Source organism: Emys orbicularis, chromosome 3 (assembly GCF_028017835.1).
Source record: "Emys orbicularis isolate rEmyOrb1 chromosome 3, rEmyOrb1.hap1, whole genome shotgun sequence".
NCBI lineage: Eukaryota > Metazoa > Chordata > Testudines > Emydidae > Emys > Emys orbicularis.
The window spans coordinates 191,206,834-191,227,347 of NC_088685.1; the positions used below are offsets into that span (position 1 = coordinate 191,206,834).

A 20,514-nucleotide genomic window follows, 5' to 3' on the forward strand; every position below is an offset into this window, starting at 1 on the left:
AATGTAATAATTTTAATTTTGTTTTTAGGAAATGTCAGAAGAGGAGAAGCAAAGACTACTGCTAAAGAGGAGAATGCTTGCAGCAAAACTTAAAGAGGAAGTTATTAACAAGCGCTAAGTTTTAAGAATCTCATTGTAAAAATACTTGTGGACAAGAATTGAATTTCTTTTAGAATAAATTATTTAACCATAAACTGCTTGCTTTCAAACACAGTATACTGTTGATTTTCCATAAGACATGAGCAACTCATTTATTCATATACATAATATTTAAAACTAAATTGCATCCACAGTAGTAAAAACTTGATTTCACACACTAACGCAGTGGGCCAAGATTTTCTAAAGTGCTGACTTCTCTGGCATCTGCTAGATGTGTAGCACTTTAGAAAATCAGGCTACCTATTTAGGTAGCACCTAATAATTATGATGTATTTTATTACCATAACACCTACGAACCCTAGCCATGAACCACATTGCCCTTGTGCAGTAAGACTTAGGATCCTACCTTTAGGCACCTGTTTTTTTAAAAGCTTTGCCATAGCCACTTATTTAAAATTACACCTTTGTTCTATTTAATATATAAAAAATTCAAACACCTCTACATGTCGATGGATACTTCCTTTTTTCAAAACACCTACTAGAAATGTTCATAGCATGGAAAACACCATCTAAAGAATTCTTACACCAGTTCTCTAACAGAGATAAAAATACAGAACTTGGTTCTTTCCCTTTTATTAGTCTGTCAAAGAAACATTACCCCTTTCAAGTGTCAAATATGATAAAGTCTAAACAGGGAAACACCATCTTGAGAGTTTTGTTTGAGACACAGGAAATGAAGATGAAGCTTCTGAAGTCATGAGAAACAAACTTCATACTAACTGTAGATTCCATTGTTTTTATAAATCTTTTGGGCCAATTTAACAGTAACTAAGCCTGTGTTTTGTGGCAAAGTACAACTTTTAAAAGTAAACATTTGTTGTCTTGGTTAAATAAAATGTGAAAGCACTTATGAGCTAGTCCCATAATTCAAAATTTTGAAAACAATTTTTTGCCATTTTGTTCACTACAATTCACTACTGTCTGGTCATAAATCCTGCTTAGAACATTTATCTCAGCAAAGAGGCTGTAATCTGTAAGGTTTCATCACTAACAATGCTTGATTGGCGCAGTAACTGAGGAAAAAACCACCCAACCAATCAAAATTTCATGTAACTTTTTATTAAAATAGTATTTATAACTGATACATGTTGGCAGATGTAATTTTTTTTTTTTTTTTTTTAAACTGTAGTGGAGGGGCCCCAGGCATTAGAATGTGTCTGTCCCCTAGCAGAATGCAGACAGCATATAATAAATCCTAGATAAAAGAATCTTTGCCTGAGGCAGGTGACCCTGGATGTTAGCCAGTTTGAGTGGGAGCTCCATATGTCACACTCCAAAGGGGGTTTAAAAAGTTTGATAAAAATGTTCAGACCTTAAGATGACATCAAATGTCTCTTCATATAGTTTTATTCTTCTAGAGTAACTATAAAAATTCACAACATTCACATATTTGCTATAGAATAAAGGCTCATGAGCTGGTCTGAATGTATCCTTAAAGCTCTTGGCAGTTCTTCAGAAAGGAAAAGTTACAGGGGAAAAAATGAAAAACCAACACTTTTTAAATCAAAGAACTTTGTTTAGGGTAATTTTTATTAGAAAAAAATTGGATTGCGGTCAGGTGATGTTTTCAGCCTCTGAAGGGGAAAGGCACACTCTGCATCACTTTGGAGCCTTCTTAGTGGTAACTATAACTTTGTAGGAAATTATCATCTTTAAGCATGGAGAGACACGACTTGTCAGGAAAAAAGAAAATTGAGATCTGGAGAGCAAGCATATGATGATGATATTCCAATCACACTTGAACCAGCTTCCCTAGTCACTGCTTTTGAGTTGGAAGCTATCTTACCAAATGGGTAAGAGGAGAGGCCACATTCTTGATTGCCTGGAGCCCATAAGGGGCAACAATAATTCCCTCAGGTCCACCCGCATTAACTGTCATCAATCAGAATGCTTTGTATCTAGCTTACTGGTTGGTAAGAACTCCTGCATTCTGGTTGGTATTTGATCTAGTGGTATATAATATTTTTTTTAAACTGCATGAATAGTTTGTCTTATTAAAGAATACTTTAAAATGGCCACATTCCAAAATTATGAGTTAACTTACCATGTACAACAAACCAAACAAAAGCAATAATTATGGAATTACAGGGTCACATTTTAATTCCTGAATGTTACAGTTCAGCATTTATATCACCACATGTATACAAATGGTGTAAAACAAGTACAGTGGTATTTTAATACAAAATAAACTTCTGTTTTATGGAAAAAACTATACTTCATATCTACACAGACAGTCCATATTTTCCAAACAATAGCTAAAATTAAAATTAACTACAAAATCTCCAAAACAGGTAAACCTGTTTCAGTTTAAACTATTCCAGGAGAAATGGACCCATAACACATATTACAAGAGTGATCTATGTGGTGGTTTGCAGCTGGTTTCATAGTTTAACATCTCTGACACATTAATTGTAGTTTGGTGGGTTTTTTTCCCTCACTTCAGCATGATCTCAGATCATATAGGGGCAACTAACATTAAAATATTTACAGTTCACTTGCTGCTCTTTGAAAATAAAACCTCTTAAACTGTTTACCTCCATCAATTTACCTGTTTTTTTTTTTTTGGTTGCAATTAGTTTACGTACATGGAATGTGCTTTTACTCTTTAAAAAGCAGCTTTCATATTACACCCGGGTTCAGATGCTGCATGTTGATTCTGCCTCAAACATAGACTGGTATATTGTTAGTAATAATTCCATCTTGGTCCAAAATGGCTTCTGGGTGTTAAATGTCACTTTTCAAAACCTTTGTTAGTGTTTCTTATAACCACCTCAATTACACAATTTAAACCTACAAATGCAAAAATGCACCTGCTGCTCAAGGAAGAGAGCTTCACTAATAAAGCAGAAAGTGACTCAATTCAGTATCTTCTATCACCTGAAAAACTGCTAGCTGTACTTAGTGTGTAGTTTAAAGTACTAGTTTATTGATGCTAGCAGTTTCTGGAAATCTTTTTGGAACCTACCAATCCTTGGCATAGATATTGCTGGATATCCAGTTTAAAAAACAATCAAATTAACTGAACTGTCCATTATCCAGCTTGCTTTTTTTCTCTCCTCTTCAAAATGTGAGTTGTGAGTTGAAAAGTTCATGTTTTTTACAACTCAACATGCACTGTTATTCCAGAAGCTCCCCACTCCATTTGTCAGACATTTTATTAAATTTGCATCTAAATGGTCCCAAAATATGAATTTATTTTTATGGAAATAGAATTATTTTCCCTTCATTTTTTAAAAAAAGAGGCAATTGCTAAAAGAACAAAATGGACAGCACCATTACCAAATTAAGATTACTGGGTTTACAACTGAAGCTTTACATTTTTTTTCTAGGTCTGTTACACACTGGAGAAACCCTGCAATATTAAAAATTGTTAACCACACCTTCCTCCCCCCAGTACCCTCCCCAAACCTGAGACTTTCCTTACTGAGAAGCTGTCATCCAGGTTCTGATTACTAATCCTCCCCCCACCCCTCCCAACTGAATGGCAGACTCCTTATTTTACTAGAAAGAGATTAAGTTCCTTGGAAGCCTGATGTTTGCAGAACTAAACCTTTCTCACTGATATACTGAGTTTCTTTTGCTACTCCTTGTATTATCTTATATATTCAAGGGAGAAAGCTTTCTGATTCAGACTCTCTTTAGCTCTTCGATCAGTTGCAGCATTTAAGACCTCACAATATAAATTTATCCCAATGTTTTTATGAACCAAGACGAGGTCTTTTCCTTGGGGATGTCTCCTCTTCTTCCTCTTCCTCTTCATCATCTGGATAATCCACTAGGCCAACTAGACTTCCCTGCTGATTTTAAAGAAAGAAAACCTCACATTTGAAAAAATTCATCTCCCAGAAATGCACAGCTGTAATGAAAATACCAGATCCCCCTTGATCAGCTGTCTAGGACAAAGCTTCAGAAGATTAGTGTATTAGGATGGCATGCAGTAGGTTTACAGACTTCCAACTACAATAAAAAAAAGCTTACAGAGTGTCTGGGCATATGAAACAGAAAATGATAAGATGTCTAACAGTCATTTGTTGAGAAAAGTTGTCACCAATGAAGTACTTGGACCCAGGCTGACCTATAATGTAAATCTTGCAATGTATCAAGGTAAGATTATGTTTTCTGTATAAAATCAAGGAAAATACTAGTATTGAAAACTGTTTTTCCACTGTGAATTTAAACGGTCTCACACTATTTAAAAATCTTTAATCCTATTATCTTTTATGAGTGTCCATTATTTCCTTCTTAGAGATCTGAGGATCCCCATCTCACCCCTCAATCCAATTTATACGTCTCCCTTTTTAAAAGCCATATAAGCACAGTGATCTATCCTCTAGGCTGAGGGTCTGATGAGTTCCCATTTTAAAAATACTCCTCTTCCTCCACCTAAGTGAAACTGGTGAAAAGGACGCTACTATTTGCAGCAAGAGCTTGGGGATAAGATAGTGAGTTGACTAGAAATTAACCACTGGTCTTTCACTGTAATATGAGTCTTCAACTAAGTACCAACCAAGTCCTGTGTGTGTCTGCTTAAAGGCATTAGCATGAATTCCATAACTGTGGTTCCATCGATATAGACAGTTCAGAGGAAACAATCAGAGTATCTTGTTAATGCCACATCTCAGAAAACAGTAAGAAAAATGTTTCCGTTGAGAAAAAGGAAATCTGGTTATCTCAATAACTTAAGACTCCTGCCATGACTAACAGCTTGTTTAATACTTGGGAATTTGAGCCCCTCATGTCAGCTGGAAATGCAAGACTGGTGACTACTTGGTAAAATCTACAAGAGCTTGGAATTGCTAAAAGAAAGTGTTTTTACGCTCCCCAAAAATTAGTAAAATGTGACTGGACTTGAAATATTTTATCCTTAACTAGTCCATCAAAGACAGACTGCCCTCAGCCTTGTTTCTATTGTCACACAATACAGGACTTAACACAGTACATATCAGTATGGTTTCATTAACGTGTTAGAAAGATGAAAACTCATACTCCTACTCTTTCTGGAGTAGGTAACGTCTGCTTTTACAAATGCAAGTTCTCTCACCTTAGCGGTTGTTACCGCTGTAGTCAAGTTTGTGTTCTTTGAAGAGGAACCATTAGAACTTGCTGGTGATGTCTGAGCTGCTACAGATTTATTGTTTGTACTATTTGCTCCATTAGCTGCACTGGCAGAGTGGGAAAAAGTGAATTTGAATCCACCAGCTGAAGTCCTTTTTGGGAGATTCTCTTTGTCTTCACTCTCTTTAGCTGAAGGACAAACATTTTAATATACATCAATTATACAGGTTTTTCACAAATCTACACCCGCTTTGAAAAAGTCACCTTACAATATGTTGCACACCCACACTGCAACCCAGAAAATAGAGGAATTTAAACTGAACAGCTGCTGAAAGGCATCTTCTAAAGAAGGGGGAATGGAATCAATGTCCTAAATATAGGACCAGGCTAAGTAGGTCAAGCAAAGGTAAATCTGGCCAATCAGGAGTGTTTGGTAAGAATATAGAAATGAGTCTAATTCACCCTGCAAACATGAAACTTCAAATCAACAGCATCTTTTGGAGAAAATTAACCAAATTGGCAATTGAAGAAGTTTCTAGTTCCAATCTTGTTCTCAAAAGCATATTAACATTTTATTTACTGACTAGAATAAAAAAATATTTTGGCTTAGAATTTAGAGAACAAAACAAATGGTTGTCATAAGTATTAACATGAAAACACTCCACATAGGAGAGGTTACTTACTGGTACAGTAACCAGAGTTCTTAAAGGTATTTTGTCCCTATGAGTGCTCCACTTTAGGTACATACATGCCTGTGCACTTTCAATTGGAGATTTTTGGTTCATGGGTTCTGCACCAGTGCCCTATATAGCCTTGTGCTCTGATCAAAGGGCATATAGGGGTGGGTGGACTTCCTGTTCCTTCTCCATCACGAAATCTGGCCAGAGGCAAGGATTCTGAAGTAGAGGGGATGGAAGGCAGGTAGAAGAACACCCACAGGAACAAAACATCTTGAAGAACTCCAGTTACTGTACAAGTAAGTAACCACTCCTCCAAGCTGTTGTTCCTATCAGTGCTCCGCTTTAAGGGAATTCTGAAGAGTGCCCAAACTAGATCTAGTACTGATTCAAGAACAGATCCATCAAAGGCTGCATCTGCCCTGGAAGCACGTCCGATAGCACAGTGCTGGGAAAAAGTATGCAAGCACAACCAGGTGGCAGCTTTACAAAGGTCTGCAGCAATGGGTATGTTTTTAGTCAAAGTAACAGAAGTTGCCTGGGCAGTCACCCTCGCTGGGTGTGTGCGCACGCGCACTCAAAAAGCTTCATAACATGCCAAAATGCACCGAGACCCATTTTGATAGTCTTTGGGTGAAAACATGCTCCCATTGTCCTATATGGGAAAGAGACAAAAAGACTAGGAGAGGCTCTGAAGGGCCTAGTTCTTTTGAGGTAGAATGTGAGGGCTCTTCTTAAGCCTATAGTATGAAGACTAGGTCTTCCTTTGAAACGTGAGGTCTGGAGTGGAAGATTTGCAAGTGAACATCCTGGTTGATGTGGAAGTCCGACGACACCTTGGGCAGGAAGCAGGAATGGGCATGTAGAGTCACCATGTCCCAGTAAAAATACTGGGCAGGCTGGATCTGCCACAGGGGCTCCCAATTCCCCTAACCTTTCTAGTCAAAGTGATGACTGCGACAAAGGAGGTTTTGAAGGACAAATGAGGAAGGGTATTTTCTCTAGTTGAGAACTAAGCTCAAGGTCCCAACACGGAGCAGGACCTCTGGTATGAGGAAAAAGTTTGGTTAAACCCTTAATAAACCTTGAAGTAGTAAAAAGCAACAGAGGGTCCTGGGGCACCTTTAAGACTAACAGAAGTATTGGGAGCATAAGCTTTCGTGGGTAAGAACCTCACTTCTTCAGATGCAAGTGAGGTTCTTACCCACGAAAGCTTATGCTCCCAATACTTCTGTTAGTCTTAAAGGTGCCACAGGACCCTCTGTTGCTTTTTACAGATTCAGACTAACACGGCTACCCCTCTGATACTTGAAGTAGTAGGGCATGAGAATACTGAAAACCCCACAACCAGTATATGAAAAGCTAAACTAGCAGCCAGGTGGACTTCGATGGAGCTCAGTGACAAACCCAAGGTTTTTAAACTCAGCAGGTACTCTACTATGAGATGATGCCTGCTGTAGCAGGACTAAAATTGCTTCCACTTTTGCAGGCAAGTCTTTCTTGCAGAGGGTTTCCTACTATTCAACAGCACATTCTGTATTTAAAAAGAACAATCCATTTCTACACCTGAGAGCCATCGAGGACCCAGGGCTTGAGATGTAACATGGAGAGATTGGGACAGTTATTGTCCCCAATTCTTGGGACAGTAGGTCTGCTGTCAGAGGCAAGTGGAGAGAGGGACTGAGGCAAGTTCAGCTGCCCTATTACTAGAGAAATTCTCCAGCCTCCATTTTGTCTGCTTGATCTGTATTCTGAATAAGCAGGAGCTACTCCACTCTAAGATGAAAGCTGCAGATCTTGAGCAGGCGCAGTACTAACACAGGATGAAAACTTCAGTTAATTGGCAGAATGTTCAGGAGTGCCAGGATGGCGCTCTGGCAAAAGGACCAGTAGGTGAATGGGTCAGCAGAATCATAACTCTGAAGTAAACAGCAACAGTATGTGCAGAACAAAAGGGGTGACAGAAAGGTCAAGCTGCCTCAGCCTGAACTGACTTAGGCCAATTTGGGGCTGCCTCTTCTGATAGAGGAAGATGAGGTAATGCGTATTAGAACAGTATAAAAAGACTGTACTGGCAGTCAGTCAGTCAGGAGCCTGCAAGGAAAGCAGTTGGGGGAAGACAGATGAAGAAATTAGAAACCAGCAAGGAGAGCTGCTAAAGAATTATCAGAAACTGTAGGCTTGTCTACACTTACCGGGGGATCGACACAGCGATCGATGCACTGGCAGTCGATTTAGTGGCTCTAGTGAAGACCCGCTAAATCGACCGCAGATCACTCTCCCATCGACTCCTGTACTCCACCGGATCGAGAAGAGTAAGGGGAGTCAACGGGAGAGCGTCTCCCGTCGACATCACGTAGTGTGGCCTCCGCGGTAAGTAGATCTAAGCTATGTGGACTTGAGTTATGCTATTGACATAACTCAAATTGCGTAGCTCAGATCGACTTTTCCCTGTACTGTAGGCAAGGCCTAGTGTAGAGACAGAGAAGAAGACCAGAACAAAACAAAGCTGACTAACCATAGCTGAGCAGCAACCATGATTAAAAAATTCCAAAAGATTTATAAAAAGCAGTAACAGCAATTAAAGGATATCAAAGGATTTATAAAGTAAGTCTGCCAGCTTTTAAATATAATTTTAGTGTAGTGTAGTCTAGCATAGTATTTAATATGTGTATGCTTGAAATATATGTGTGCGTTAAGAAGAACGCATGAAATAGTTAATTGCAATTTACGTAAAATTTAACGTATAATTTAAGAACTGTCAGCGATTTGTTACAAATTGGCCATTTGTAGCAAAGTGCTTTGCTTAGAATCATTTAAATTGTATGCTATTGCAGTTTGAATGCTCTAATTTACAATTAGGGATTTGTGTCTGATTTCAATTTTTAGATTACCGTATATACTTGTTCATAAGCCGAATATTTTTGGTAAAAAAAAAAAATGATGCATCAAAGAGCAGGGGTCGGCTTATAAATGGGTCTACTCCAAAATTTGATTATTTTAAACTCTATGGCAGGGGTTGGCAATCCATGGCACGCGTGCCAAAGGCAGCACACAAGCTGATTTACTGTGGCATGCTGCTGCCAGCCTGGTGTCCCTGCCACTGGCCCCGCTCAGCCCACTGCCGGCCTGAATGGATGGAACCCCGGGCCGGCAGTGGGCTGAGTGGGGCTGGCGGCAGAGACCCTGGCTGGCAGGGGCCGGCAGACAGAACCCCAGACCAGCAGCGGGCTGGGTGGCTCAGCCCGCTGCCAGCCAGGGTCCCAGCCGCCAGTCCGCTCAGCCTGCTGCCAGTCTGGAGTTCCATCCGCCGGCCCCTGTAAATGTAAAATATATTATTGGCACACGAAACCTTAAATTACTGCGAATAAATGAAGACTTGGCACACCACTTCTGAAAGGTTGCCGACTCCTGTTCTATGGAATCATTGAATTGAATATCTAATACATTGTCGTTTTGTTTACCTGGAGCGTCTGCAGGCATGGAGCCCCTCAGCTCTCTGTGGCCACGGTTCGCCGTTCCCAGCCAATGGGAGCTGCGGGAAGTGGCGCCACTTCCCACAGCTCCCATTGGCTGGGAACAGCGAACCGTGGCCACAGAGAGCTGAGGGACTCCATGCCTGCAGACGCTCCAAGTAAACAAAACGTCCCGACCCGCCACTGCTTTACGCTGACGGGCCGGGACTCAAAGTTTTCCAACCCCTGAAATATAGGGTCAGCTTATGAAAAGGGTCATACAGTTTTTGCTCTTTTTACCTATCCATTTTGGGGGGTCGGCTTATAAACGAACGGCCTAACGAACGAGTATATACGGTATATTGCAGTAGGATTCATTACTTTAATAAGAAGACACTTTGTTTTGGAAAATATACCTCCGGTGTCAATCACCTTATCGGAAAGTTATATCTGTGTCCTTGGTGTTTCCTTAACAACCCCGGAAACTCATACTTTCGGAAGAACGGACCAACGGGGTATTAGGGAGGTTATTAGAGGGGTGTCCCAAAATCCATTCTTTGGGGTAACAGCCCCAAGGAATGGAAGAGTACTAGGTCCTTGGTGGTTGCTGATTGTACCTTGGGGAAGGAACGACCGTTGAGAAGCCATTCGTCCAGATGGGAGAACGACTATTCCCTTTCGCTGCAGATGGGTTGCAATGACCGAGAGGACCTTTGTAAAAACTCTTGGCACAGCTGAAAGGCCAAGGGGAAGCACTCAATACTGATAGTGGTCGCTGCCAATGACAAACTGAAGTACACATCGGTGAGCTGGATGCATTGCGATATGAAAATACACATTCTGAACGTCAAGGGCCACAAACCAGTCCCGATATAACATAGTATTATTGTTGCTATGGTTACCATTCTGAACCTCTGTGATAGAATGAATGTGTTCAGAGTCCTGAGGTCCAGGATTGGTCTCCATCCTCCTTTCCTCTTGGGTACCAAGAAGTACCTGGAGTAGAACCCTTTCCTGATGAAAGATGGGGAACTAGTCTGATCACCTCCAGCAGGAGGGATTGTAACTCCTGCGTTAGGAGACCCTTGTGAGAAGGGTCCCTGAAAAGGGAAAGGAAGGGGAGTGGAGGAGGATGGATCTGAAGAGAATGGTGTAGCCTGATGTAACGTAATGACTTCTAGCATCTGTCTAATGCGATGTTCTCCCGAGAAAGTCTTCCCTTTTTCAAGCTATCGCTGGGGGAGGTGCAGGGAGGAGTGTAGCAGGAGGGTGGTACAACATATGACCCAGATGATGGAAGAACTCATGACCTTCAAATGAACAGTCAAAACAGATAGTTACAAGTTGCTTACTGAAAGATGACAGCAGATGATGGGCCCTTCTTGTTGAATCCAGGCCTCTTCTTGGATGGTTGTATGATTCTTTGAAAGGTTTCGTATTGGACTGGGTGAGACGGTTTGGCTGTGACCTGATGAATTTTCTCTTAGTTGCAGGGGCACTAATGTCCAAGGATTAGAGGGTTACTCCAGAGTCCTTCAAATAGTGAAGGGAATCATCCATGGCATTGCTGAAGAGCTTGGGGCCTTCTTGTTGTGAGTAGTTGATCTGGAGCAATGTTGTCTGTCTCTCTCATTTATAGCGTTGACTACCATGAAATGTGGGGTGGCATGGGAGCAGTGGTATTCTGAGCCGTTGGAGGGTACATAGTATTTAATCATAAAAGTGTAGGACTGGAAGGACATCGAGAAGTCCAATCTCCTGCACTCCAGGCAAGACTAAGTATTATCTAGACCATCCCTGACAGGCGTTTATCTAGCCTGCTCTTAAAAACCACCAATGACAGAATCCACAACCTCCCTAGGCAATTTATTCCAGTGCTTAACTACCCTAACAGGAATTTTCTCCTAACGTCCAACCTAAACCCCACTTGCTGCAATTTAATCCCCTTACTTCTTGTCCTATCCTCAGAGGTTAACAAGAACAATTTTTCACTGTCTCTCTCACTAAAACCAACTTTTACATATTTGAAAAGTATTATGTCCCCTCTCAGTCTTCTCGTTTCCAGACTAAACAAAGCCATTTTTTTCAATCCTTCCTCATAGGTCATGTTTTCTAGACCTTTAATCTGGACCTTCTCCAATCTGTCCACATCCTTCCTGAAACGTGGGGCCCAGAAGTCGACACAATACTCCAGTTGAGGCTTTCTCAGCGCAGAGTAGAGCGGAAGAATTACTTCTTGTGTCTTGCTTACAATACTCCTGCTAATGCATCCCTGAATGATGTTTGCTTTTTTTGCAACAGTGCTACACTGTTGGCTCATTTAGCTTGCGATCCATTATAACCCCCAGATCCCTTTCTGCAGTATTTTCCCATTTTGTATGCGTGCAAATAATTGTTCCTTCCTAAGTGGAGTATCATGGAATCATAGAAGACTAGGGTTGGAAGAGACCTCAGGAGGTCATCTAGTCCAACCCCCTGCTCAAAGCAGGACCAACACCAACTAAATCATCCCAGCCAGGGCTTCCTCAAGCCGGGCCTTAAAAACCTCTAAGGATGGAGATTCCACCACCTCCCAAGGTAACCCATTCCAGTGCTTCACCACCCTCTTAGTGAAATAGTGTTTCCTAATATCCAACCTAGACCTCCCCCACTGCAACTTAAGACCATTGCTTCTTGTTCGGTCATCTGCCACCACTGAGAACAGCCGAGCTCCACCCTCTTTGGAACCCCCCTTCAGGTAGTTGAAGGCTGCTAGCAAATCCTCCCCTCACTCTTCTCTTCTGCAGTAAGAGCCCAGTTCCCTCAGCCTCTCCTCATAAGTCATGTACCCCAGTCCCCTGATCATTTTCATTGCCCTCCGTTGGACTCTCTCCAATTTGTTCACATCCTTTCTGTAATGGGGGAGGCCCAAAACTGGACGCAATAGTCCAGATGTGGCCTCACCAGTGTCAAATAGAAGGGAATAATCACTTCCCTTAATCTGCTGGCAATGCTCCTACTAATGCAGCCCAAAATGCTGTTAGCCTTCTTGGCAACAAGGACACACTGCTGACTTATATCCAGCTTCTCATCCACTGTAATACCCAGGTTCTTTTCAGCAGAACTGCTGCTTAGCCAGTTGATCCCCAGCCTGCAGCAGTGCATGGGATTCTTTCTTCCTAAGTGCAGGACTCTGCACTCGTCCTTGTTGAACCTCATCAGATTTCTTTTGGCCCAATCCTCTAATTTGTCTAGGTCCCTCTGGACCCTATCCCTACCCTCCAGCGTATCTACCACTCCTCTCAGTTTAGTGTCATCTGCAAACTTGCTGAGGGTGCAATCCACCCCATCCTCCAGATCATTAATGAAGATATTTTACAAAACCGGCCCCAGGACCGACCCTTGGGGCACTCCGCTTGATACTGGCTGCCACCTCGACATGGAGCCATTGATCACTGCCCATTGAGCCAGATAATGTAGCCAGCTTTCTATCCACCTTATAGTCCATTCATCCAGCCCATACTTTAACTTGCTGGCAAGAATACGGTGGGAGACCATATCAAAAGCTTGGCTAAAGTCAAGGAATAACACATCCACTGCTTTCCTCTCATCCACAGAGCCAGTTATCTCATGATAGAAGGCAATTAGGTTAGTCAGGCATGACTTGCCCTTGGTGAATCCATGCTGACTATTCCTGATCACTTTCCTCTCCTCTAAGTGCTTCAAAATTGATTCCTTGAGGACCTGCTCCATGATTTTTCCAGGGACTGAGGTGAGGCTGACTGGCCTGTAGTTCTCCGGATCATCCTCCTTCCCTTTTTTAAAGATGGGCACTACATTAGCCTTTTCCCAATCATCCAGGACCCCCCCCCCCCCCCCAATTCCCATGAGTTTTCAAAGATAATGGCCAGTGGCTCTGCAATCACATCCACCAACTCCTTTAACACCCTTGGATGCAGTGCATGGACTTGTGCTCGTCCAGCTTTTCTAAGTAGTGCTGAACCACTTCTTTCTCCACAGAGGGCAGGTCACCTCCTCCCCATACTGTGCTGCCCAGTGCAGTAATCTGGGAGCTGAACCTCTCCAATTTATCAACATCCTTTTTGAATTGTAGGAACCAGAACTGGAAACAGTATTCCAGCAGCAGTCATACCAGTGCCAAATATAGAGGTAAAATAATTTCTCTACTTCTACTCGAGATTCCCCTGTTTATGCATCACAGGATCGCATTAGCTTTTTTGGCCACAGCATCACACAGGGAGCTCATGTTCAACTGATTATTCACTACAATACCCAAATCTTTTTCAGAATCACTGGTTCCCAGGACAGAACATTTTTTGTTCCTAGATATATACATTTACAATACATTTAGGTGTATTAAAATGCGTATTGTTTCCTTGTGCCCAGTTTACTAAATGATTCAGATCACTCTGAATTCTGTCCGCTTCATTATTTGCCACTCCTCCAATTTCTGTGTCATCTGCAACTTTATCAGTGATGATTTTATGTTTTCTTCCAGGTCACTGATGCAAATGTTAAATAGCATAGGACCAAGAACTGATCTCTGTGGGCTCCCACTGGAAACAAGTTTGACGATGATTCTCCATTTACCATTACATTTGGACACCTATCAGTTAACCAGCTTTTAATCCATTTAATGTGTGCCAAATCAATTTTATATCGTTTTGGTTTTTTAATCAAAATGTCATGCAGTCTATCATGTCAGCACTATTACCTTTATCAACAAAACTTGTACTCTCATCAAAAAAAGATATCAAGTTAGTCTGACAGGATTTATTTTCCATAACTAGTGTCCATTTGCATTAATTACATTAACTCCCTTTAATTCTTTATTAAATGAGTCCCATGTCAGTTGCTGCATTATCTTGCCCAAGATAGATTTCAGGCCGACAAGCCTGTAATTACCAGGGTCATCCCATTTACACTTTTTAAAACCTAGCACAGCATTAGCTTTCTTCCAGTCTTCTGAAACCTCCCCACTGCTCCAAGATGGATTGAAAATAAACATTAACGGTCCAGAGACCTCCTCAGCCAGCTTTTAAAACTCTTGGATCCAAGTTATCTAGACTTGCTGATTTAAATATGTCGAACTTTAGTAGCTTCTGTTTAACATCCTCCAGAGATACTAATGCAATGGAAAGTGTTATCACCACGACAAGACTATATAATCTGTTTTCCCTCCAAATAAAGAACAGAAATATTTATTAAATACTTCTGCCTTTCCTGCATTATTGTTGATAATTCTACAATTTCCATCTAGTAATGGACCAATACCAGAGGATTCTTTTTGTTCTTAATATATTTTAAAAATTCCTCCTTATTGTCCTTAATTCTACTGGCCTGAGTTCTCCTTGTGTCCCTTGGCTTCCCTTATCAATTTTCTATGATGCCTAACTTCGGACTTATACTCATTACTATCAACTTTCCCTTTCTTCTATTTATCTGTGAGTGTATAGATATATATCTATATATAGCTGCCTTCACTTCTCCTCTAAACCATGTTGATTTTTTAACCAGTATGGCTTTTTTCCTCATTTGTGCTGTTTGGGCATCTAGTAAAGTGTTCTTAAATTATTCCAAATTACTCATTTTCCTGGTTAAATTCTTCCTCCCAGCTGATTTGGCTTAACTATTTTCAGCTTTGTAAAACTAGCTCTATTAAAGCATCAAGTATATACATTACTGGTCAGGACTTTATTTTGCTTGCACTTCATAAATTTGATCAAGTCATGATAAGAAGTTATTCACCTTGTGCAGTAATGATGGTTCTTTGATATGTGTCCCCCTATGGGTGTTCCACTGTAGGTGTGTCTGAATCCCTGCACTGCTGATTGGAGAACTTTGGTAGCCGTGTCCATTGGGCCTGTGCCTGGACTGTCTCTCCTCGTGCTGCATCACGAGGCTAGCCAGCGCTAGCAAGCTAACTGTCCTCAGCGTCTTCTCTATTGCAGTCATAAAAGGAGAACTCCAAAGTAGAGGGGAGGAGGGTGGGTTGTGGAACACCCATAGGGACACATCTCGAAGAACCATCGTTACTGCACAAGATAACTTCTTCGAGTAGTGTCCCTATGGGTGCTCCACTGTAGGTGACTCCCGAGCAGTACCCCTTTTGAAGGGACTTTGGAGTTGGGTCAAGTCCTATAGAGCCAAAGATGGCATCAGAGGCCGAGTGCCCAGTGATCACAATGTTCTGCAAAAGTATGGACTGACGCCCTGTCGCCGCTCTGCAGATCTCTGTGATAGGAACATCCTTGAAAAAAAGCGACGGATGAGGAGACTGACCTTGTGGAAAATGTACAGATTGTGTGTGTGTGTGTGGGGGGGGGTCACATTATGAATTTGGTAGCAATTCAAGACCCACTTAGAGAGTCTTTGGGCTGATATTGCTGAGCCCTTGGAGCTTTCTACCACAGAAAGGAAAAGTCTCAGGGACTTCCTGAAGACTTTCGTCCTATCCAGGTAGAAGGCCAAGGCTCTCCTAACATCTAGGATATGTAGTATAGCCTCCCTCTTGTCTTGGTGAGGCTTGGGGGTAGAAGATTGGAAGGTGAATCGATTGAATCATGTGAAACGGAGAGGTTATGTTAGGGATGAATTTTGGATGTGGCCTGAACGTAACCTTGTCTATAAAGCTGCTCTTTCTCCTATTCTTCTGGCTGAGGTAATAGCTATCAAGAACGCCATTTTAATTGATAAGTATGTTAGTGAACAGCTGGCCATGGGTTCAAAGAGTGGCCTAGTCAGCCCTTTCAGTATCAGGTTTAGGTCCCACACAGGGTATAGAGACAAGGTCGAGGGAAGAGGTTTATTATACCCTTAATGAACCTTTTAGTGGTTGGGTGCAACAGCATCGAGTATCCCAGCTGTAATAGCTACTAGACAGACCTTAAGAGATTTTAGGGATAATCCTGACTTTAAGGGTCAGAGCATATTCAAGATTATATGAAAGGGTTGCTGATATTGGAGAGATTTGTTGGGACGTGCACCAAATCTGAGACCTGGACCATTTCTGCAGGTAAGTATGTAGTGTGGAGGACTTTCTACTGTGTAATATAACCTCTTGTATTTTCCTTTGAGCATGAACTTTCTAGATCAGGGGTCTCAAACTCCCGGCCTGCGGGCCATCTGCAGCCCAAGAACCTCTCCACTGCGGCCTGCGGAGGAGAGATGCAGGCAGATACCCTGCAGACAATGTCCACTGTAGGTGCTGCCTCCCATAGCTCCCATTGGCTGGGGGAGAGGAACAGAGATATCATCATTAGTTGCCGGGCAGAGTCAGCCATGGAGGCAGCATCACTTTTTTTCCCACAATGAATATAAACAAGTCAAAATACCAAACACAACTATCTGATGCACACCTTGCTGCAATCCTAAAGGTTTCAACTGCACAGTCACGGAGGCCAAACATCAACAAACTGACAGAACTGAAACGTTGCCAGGTGTCTGGCAACCACTAAACTCTCTGGCAGGCGAAGAATTGTATAAAGTTGTATAACAGCTTTATTATTTCTAAGAAATAAAAAATACAATATAAACGTTTTCTTTTCTGAACACCATCTTCAGTGACATTATTGGCCCACTGGGAGGATTTGAGGACTGGCACTTGCTCTAAGGCAAATTGAGTTTGAGACCCTGTTCTAGATGCTGAAACTAAGCAGGAGCCATGCTTTGAGGTGGAGAATCCCCAAGTTGGGATGTAGGGTACACCATTGGGCCTGTGAGAGAAGATGCAGAAAGGTTGGGAGACAGACTGTTGGCACGTTGCGAGCTGTGTCAGGTAAGGATATCACTGCTCTACAGCAAAAATGCTTCTGAAATGTAGTCAAACTTTACTAATTCTGGGTCACTGAGAACGAAAATGATGCTTAAAATTGTTGATTGGCTCTAGTTTTCAAGATATGCTATTGGGTCAGTATATACGACCCTTGACTTGGGAATGGCGGAGGATTTAAACCAGAAATGACTAAAATACATCTTTGACTGGATCTATGAATAAATCTATGACTGGGTTTGGACAGTACTTGCTTTTTAGGCAAAACAATGAATGATGCAATCTGCAGCTGGTATTGCGTCATACATGTTATGAATTGCAACATGTTATTCCTAGAAGTCATGGATGATGCAATCATAACGAAGCTTACATCACTCTGCTGAACAAATTGCCCTATATCAGCTCTAGAAATCATACAGTGTCGTGCTCTCTTATTTGTCAGTGTTTGATTTTGCAAAGGGACACATTTCTGTTTAGCCAAAGTGAGCAGAGATGCCTCGTACTTGTGTGAACAGTGCAGATAACTTCTGCTATGTTTGTGGTGAAGTGACTTTTGCATCACAGAAGCGCAGTATAACCACTATGGTTAAGAAAGCCTAGCACCTTTATTTTGGCTGCAAAATTGGAGATCAGGACAAGAGGTGGGCCCCACACATATGCTGCAACACTTGTGCAACAAATCTTGGCCAGTGGTTGAACAGGAAAAGGAAATCTATGCCTTTTGCAGTGCCAACGATTTGGAGAGAGCCAACAGATCGTACCAGCAATTGTTACTTCTGCATGGTGCCTCCAGTTGGAAAAGGTGTGTCAAAGAAGAAAAAGTGGACTGTGCATTATCCAAACATTCCATCAGCTATACGCCCAGTACCCCACGGAGAAGGACTGCCGGTTCCTGATGCATGAGAATCATTCTCACTTGAGTCAGACGAGGAAGAGGAAGAGGATGAAACTTCTGGTCCTGAACCATCAATGTCACAGAACACACATTTTCTCCCATCCTCCTCCTCTGAACCACACCTCATAACACAAGGTGAACTGAATGACCTTGTCAGGGATTTGGAACTACCCAAGAGTAAGGCAGAGCTGTTGGGCTCCAGACTACAGCAGTGGAATCTCCTGGCAGGTGATGTTAGGGTTTCCATGTTCCGTGACCGTCAAAAGGATCTTGTCCCATTCTTCTTCATGGAAGGTGATCTTGTAGCCTGCAACAACATCGATGGTGTGATGGCAGCCCTCAACATCGTTCACGATCCAGATGAGTGGAGACTGTTCATTGATTCATCGAAGACGAGTCTTATGCAGTAAAACAGCTTTAATGGCAACGTTTTGCCATCAATTCCAGTTGGTCGTGCAGTCCATATGAAGGAAACCTATGACAACATGAAACAACTTTGGAGGTGCATAAACTATGACCAACATCAGTGGCAGCTTTGTGGCGATTTGAAGGTTGTTGCTCTCTTGCTTGGTCTGCAGACTGGATACACAAAGTACTGCTGTTTTCTCTGTGAATGGGATAGTCGTGCAAGAGATTCCCACTACATCAAGAAAGATTGGCCACTCCGACAGTCATTGGAGCCTGGGAGGAAAAGTGTTCAGCATCCACCACTTGTTGAATCAAGGAAGATTTTGTTACCACCCTTACACATCAAGCTGGGTCTGATGAAGAACTTTGTCAAGCCCATTGACAAAACACAAGCAGCTTTCAAGTACCTCTGTGGAAAATTTCCAAGGTTAAGTGAAGCTAAGATAAAGGAAGGTGTCTTTGTTGGTCCTCAGATTCGTGAACTTCTTCGAGATGATGCATTTGACCATGCACTGCGTGGCAAGGAAAAGACGGCATGGAAAGCCTTCCAGTTAGTGGCAATAAATTTTCTCTGAAACAACAAGGCAGACAACTACAGTTTGTTGGTGGAAAACCTCCTCAAGGCATACAAAAGCCTTGGTTGCAACATGTCACTAAAGATACATTTTTTGCACTCTCATCTAGATTTTTTTCCACCAAACTGCGGAGCAGTGAGCGACGAGCACGGCGAGCGATTTCACCAGGACATTGCAACAATGGAGAAACGCTATCAGGGCAAATGGAGCCCATCAATGCTTGCAGACTATTGCTGGACAGTGACAAGAGATGCTCCATTTAATGAATACAAGAGACAAGCCAAGAAGCGCTGAGTAGATACTGAATAGGACTAAACTATGTACATAATAGTTTTTTGCCTTTTGTTTCATAATACATTTTATTTATATAACCCTTTTGCTGATTTTTAAAGTGTTACCTAAACAGGACAGGTGAAATATTATCATGTAAAGCAACCATAAACACATGAAAAGACCTAGGTTTACAATTTATGATTAAAACTCTACTGTGTAGATACACAATATACATAGACATAAAATGTAAAAACTTAAATATCTTAGAAACAGTAGCCAATCAGTTGTTTTAATTGTCATATTTGAATTCAGCACATCAAAATACATAATAAATAGCACATTTTATCTCTGAAGCAGACGACTTCTCAAAAATTGTAGACCAGTGTAGCAGGTCTGTCTCAGCCAAGTAGGAGCAATCAGGATGATAGGAGCTCTGTCCCTTTTTATTTTTAAACAGGACCCTCAGCAGAAGAGGAAAACAGAAAAAAGGCATAAAGGTCCTTGCCCCAAGCAAGAAGAGGAGCATCGTCCAGAGAGTGCTGTCCCATTCCCACCCTGGAGCAGTAGCATGGACATTTCTTGAACAAGTTGTGGCGTACTGATGGGTGCATCTCCCACTCCTGTTTGTGCAGGAATCTACGACTGAGGTTGTCTACTATAGAGAGTTTTGCACGTCCGAAAGGTTAGCCGCAGACGAAGTGATGTGAGAAATGCACCAGTTCCATAGTCTCATTGCCTCCGTGCATAGGGAGGGTGACACGCTTCCCCATCCCCCGCTGATGGTTGATGTAGTACATACAGGCTATGTTGTCTGTTAGGATCTTTGTATTTGATCCTGCAATCAGCAGGAGGAAATAGGCGTAGGCATTCATGACCACTCTCAGTTGTGTGTAGAGACATCTCCATAGGTGACCATTTGCCTTGAATCGTGAGGCAATTTAAATGTGCACTCCACCCTATGAGTTATGCGTTGGTGGGAAGGAGCAATGATAGTGATGTGTGAGCAGGGGATCCCTTTGCACAGATTGGTCAGCTCCTTCCACCAGTTTAAGGAGTTTTTAATTCTGGTGGGTAGTGACAGAGGTTTGTCCAGCCTGTCCCTGTTTGGTCTGTAAACCGAACTAAACTATAGTTGGAGGCATCACATACGGAGTCTGGCATGTGGTATCTCTCCCATGTCTGCTGCCATATGTCCTAGGAGTTAGAGGCAGAGTCTGGCTGGTATCCATGGACTGTACTGAATGGT

General features: G+C 42.0%; 2 protein-coding genes across 3 annotated transcripts in view; one reads left to right on the forward strand and one right to left on the reverse strand.

The window, feature by feature from the left end:
* Nucleotides 1-156, forward strand: part of CFAP36 (cilia and flagella associated protein 36) — a 130,247-nt gene extending 130,091 nt beyond the window's left edge. The window contains exon 10 of the mRNA XM_065400889.1: nucleotides 29-156. Within this exon, the coding sequence (XP_065256961.1) occupies nucleotides 29-118 (90 nt within the window). The 3' untranslated portion in view covers nucleotides 119-156. The remainder of the gene's footprint in view (nucleotides 1-28) is intronic.
* A 3,611-nt stretch (nucleotides 157-3,767) lies between these two features.
* Nucleotides 3,768-20,514, reverse strand: part of PPP4R3B (protein phosphatase 4 regulatory subunit 3B) — a 90,268-nt gene continuing 73,521 nt past the window's right edge. For both annotated transcript variants that reach the window (XM_065402235.1, XM_065402234.1), the window contains 2 exons: nucleotides 5,201-5,403; nucleotides 3,768-3,953 (listed from right to left, as the gene is read on the reverse strand). In XM_065402235.1, coding sequence (XP_065258307.1) covers nucleotides 3,858-3,953; nucleotides 5,201-5,403 — 299 coding nt within the window. In that variant the 3' untranslated portion in view covers nucleotides 3,768-3,857. The remainder of the gene's footprint in view (nucleotides 3,954-5,200; nucleotides 5,404-20,514) is intronic.